Source organism: Propithecus coquereli, unplaced genomic scaffold, assembly GCF_000956105.1.
Source record: "Propithecus coquereli isolate 6110/MARCELLA unplaced genomic scaffold, Pcoq_1.0 Scaffold163, whole genome shotgun sequence".
NCBI classification, from domain to species: domain Eukaryota; kingdom Metazoa; phylum Chordata; class Mammalia; order Primates; family Indriidae; genus Propithecus; species Propithecus coquereli.
The window spans coordinates 1,501,179-1,504,511 of NW_012140858.1; the positions used below are offsets into that span (position 1 = coordinate 1,501,179).

At 34.2% G+C, this 3,333-nt stretch overlaps 1 protein-coding gene across 1 annotated transcript in view; it reads right to left on the reverse strand.

The window, feature by feature from the left end:
* Positions 1-27: 27 nt before the first annotated feature.
* LOC105807708 (chromosome unknown open reading frame, human C9orf84) overlaps positions 28-3,333 on the reverse strand; it is a 128,942-nt gene continuing 125,636 nt past the window's right edge. The window contains exons 17-18 of the mRNA XM_012641133.1: positions 2,196-3,162; positions 28-128 (exon numbers count right to left, since the gene is read on the reverse strand). Coding sequence (XP_012496587.1) covers positions 28-128; positions 2,196-3,162 — 1,068 coding nt within the window. The remainder of the gene's footprint in view (positions 129-2,195; positions 3,163-3,333) is intronic.

Here is a 3,333-nt window from a genome sequence, read left to right on the forward strand (position 1 = left end):
GGCATATAGCACTGTTCTTTCTCGCCTTCAAAAAAACTTCAGCCGAGTCTGTCCATCAACTCTACCAGGGACTTTTTCATACACTAGACGTCGTTTTTTGAATTGTGGTAGTGGTGAGTACATGAAACCTGTTAAAAGGAGAAATACAAAAACCATTTTATTGCTTATAACAGTAAAGTATAGCTATTTTTTTCCAGTTATTCAAGTGGATGCTGTCTCCTCATCATCTATCAACAAAGTGTCAAAATTTCCAAACTGTGATAAAATAATAACTATTAAAAATTATGTTTTAAACATAAATGGACCTGTCTCTAATGGCCCAGTATTAACAAGTGGATGCTGTCTCCTCATCATCTATCAACAAAGTGTCAAAATTTCCAAACTGCGATAAAATAATAACTATTAAAAATTATGTTTTAAACATAAATGGACCTGTCTCTAATGGCCCAGTATTAACAATTAGTGTTAAATACACGTATTTCTATGCTCACGCCTTGTACAAATAGTTAAATCTCCTGGATTTCAATTTTCTTTTCAGTGAAATGAGAAATTATACTATATGATCTTTAAGGTCTCTTCTATTATAGTTCTAATATTTTTAAGTAAAAAATCCAAATGGTTTGGGAAGCAACTCAGGCAGGACTTCCTAATTCCTGAAGGTTTCCAATAAGTCCTCATTGACTAGGATACAAATTAAAGGCTCACCTTTACTGACTTTGAACCTCAACTAAGATATACTGTTTGATCTCTGTGTACCTTCTGTGTATCTATCTTTACGGTGACAGTGTATACAATTCTTTCAGGTTTTCTTTTTCTTCTTTTTCTTTTAAGTTTTCCCTTCCTATTCCTGACTGCAGCTTTTTTTCCTTCAATTTGGCTATTCTTCTCATGAACATATGGACATATTTCTTTTTAGGGAGGGGCTACATGTTTAGGAATCTATCTTTAAATTCATGTCTTTAAAATCATATCTGGAAAATAAATCTTTAACTCCAATTAAGGAGTTAAAGAATCCTTAAATAAATAATTTGATGAAACACAGGGAATGTAAATGATGATAGGACACTGGTTGCTCACTGTGAAGTTGTGGGAGAGTCTGGCTGGCTTATACAATTTGGGAGGCCCTTTTTTAGTAAAACAAAGAATACAAGATTCTCTGGGCCCCTCTCAGTCCTCAAAAAAGGGCCTATGCAAAAGAGAAGCTTTGAAGCTTAAGCTTCTCCCCTGTCCCCCATCCCTTTTTTTCCCTTCCTGGTAAGTCTACCTTTGTATAGTCATTAGAATTTAATATTTTGTTCTAGATGCTTGGGCCAATACAATAAGAAATGACACCGAAAGAAAGGTAGAATTACTAGAAATTAGAAAATAAAACTGTTCTTTTATTTTTATTTATTTGTGTATTTATTTATTTGAGACAGAGTCTCTCTCTTTGCCGGGGCTAGAGTGCAGTGGTTCAATCATACCTCACTGTAACCTCAAACTCCTGGCTTCAAGTAATCCACCTGGCTCAGCCTCCTGAGTAGCTTGGACCAGAGGCATGTGCCACTATGCCTGGCTAATTTTTCTATTTTTTGTAGAGATGGGATCTTGTTATGTTGCCCCGGCTGCTCTTCAACTCCTGGCCTCAAGCAATCCTCCTGCCCCAGCCTCACAAAGTGCTAGGATTACAGGCCTGAGCCACTGTGTCCAGCCAAAATTGTTCTTTTAAAAATTTGGTATTATATGTTCAAACAACTTAAAAACATATATCACAATGGAGTTAACAGTAGTACCTATTTGAGAGAATTGTTAGAATTAAACAAGCCACATAAAGGGCTTAGAATGGTGATTGGCACCATTGCTCTTAATGAATGTTATCCAATTAAATATACCTGTTCCACAAGAGGTTAATTTTCTGATTCATGGATTCCTCTGTTTAATCTTTGTTGATTTTAGTCTTCTCTTTCACTAAGATTTGTTCTGTTTTTATTTTTAGCTTAAGTTGAATGCTTAGTTCATTTAAAGCTATAGGAATTTGACATATTATATTTTCTTTGCATTTATTTTAGGGTTTTGATTTTCTCCTTGACCCAAAAGTTATTGGAAGATTTTTAAGTATAGTAATTAAAGCAAAAAAATTTTTAAAATTTGGAGATGGTTCTTATCTTTTTAAATTAAATTCGAGAGTAGTTGTATCAACTATTGAATAGTGTTACCTGTTAATGATTCCTTGTCTCTTGGGTTAGATGAAGATTCAGGGTGCCTTTTCCGTTCTAACCACTTTCCAGTTCCTTGGTGGTGATAAAGTCTGTTGAATTCTCTTTGATTTACATTAGACTCAGAAGGACAAAATAAATCCAAACTGGGGACAGATGGTAATCCTCTCCAAAAAGTCTTTTTAGTTTCAACATTTGAACTTTCACGTGTGACGTCTGCTAACTCATCCAACAGACATTGTTGCTGATTAGTGAATAAATTATCTTCCTGAGAGTACCACTTGTCACATGTAGTCTGCTCTGTAACATATTGTAAGTTGGATGAGTGATCCTCTTGTTCCCATACATTTTTTTTAAAGTTCCAATGAAGAGGAGATTGAGAGCCTTCTAGTGAAAAGATAGGGGCAGATACTTCTTTATTTATGAATCCTTTTGCTTCATGTGTTCCTTTTCTCCGATAATTTATAAAATTAGGGACAACTGTCTTCAGAGTGTCAGTTGGTGATATAGTTTCACAGTTCATTTGTCTTAGGCCCAAAGAAAAGACATCTGACTCTGAATCATTCTGGTTTACAAAGGAGTTACAAGCTGCTTTCCTTGATTCTATATTAACTAGAAAAGGATTATTATTCTCCACTATATTAGGGTTACAACTGGAGTCTTTCCAGTAGCTAGGCTGATTGTATGAAGTTACAGATGGTAAAGTGCGTGGCACTTTTTTTAGTTCCATAAGGGCAGAGTTATAATTTGAAGTGTTGTTTATGTCTTCCTGTACTGTCTCTCCTAATTCTGAATATTGGTAAAATTCATTATGTTCTTGAATGATAGAGTCGGAAGAGCCAGAAGCTGAACTCTGAGAAGTGAAGGTATCAGTCTGATTCCCATTTTCCCGAGGTGATGAAATTTCAGGTGATTTTGTTGTGGAAGAAGAATTAATCTTGAATAAGGAAGTGATGCTATAAAAATGCTAAAAAATTAGAAAATTAATCAATATAATATAATACAAACATCAGTTTAGTAATAGAAATAATGGTGCTTATCTACATAGAAAGAAGGAAAATATAAATAAGTAGTCTATTCATAAATATTACAGTGATTCAGGTATTAAGAACATAAAATAATTAGGTTCTATTAAAAG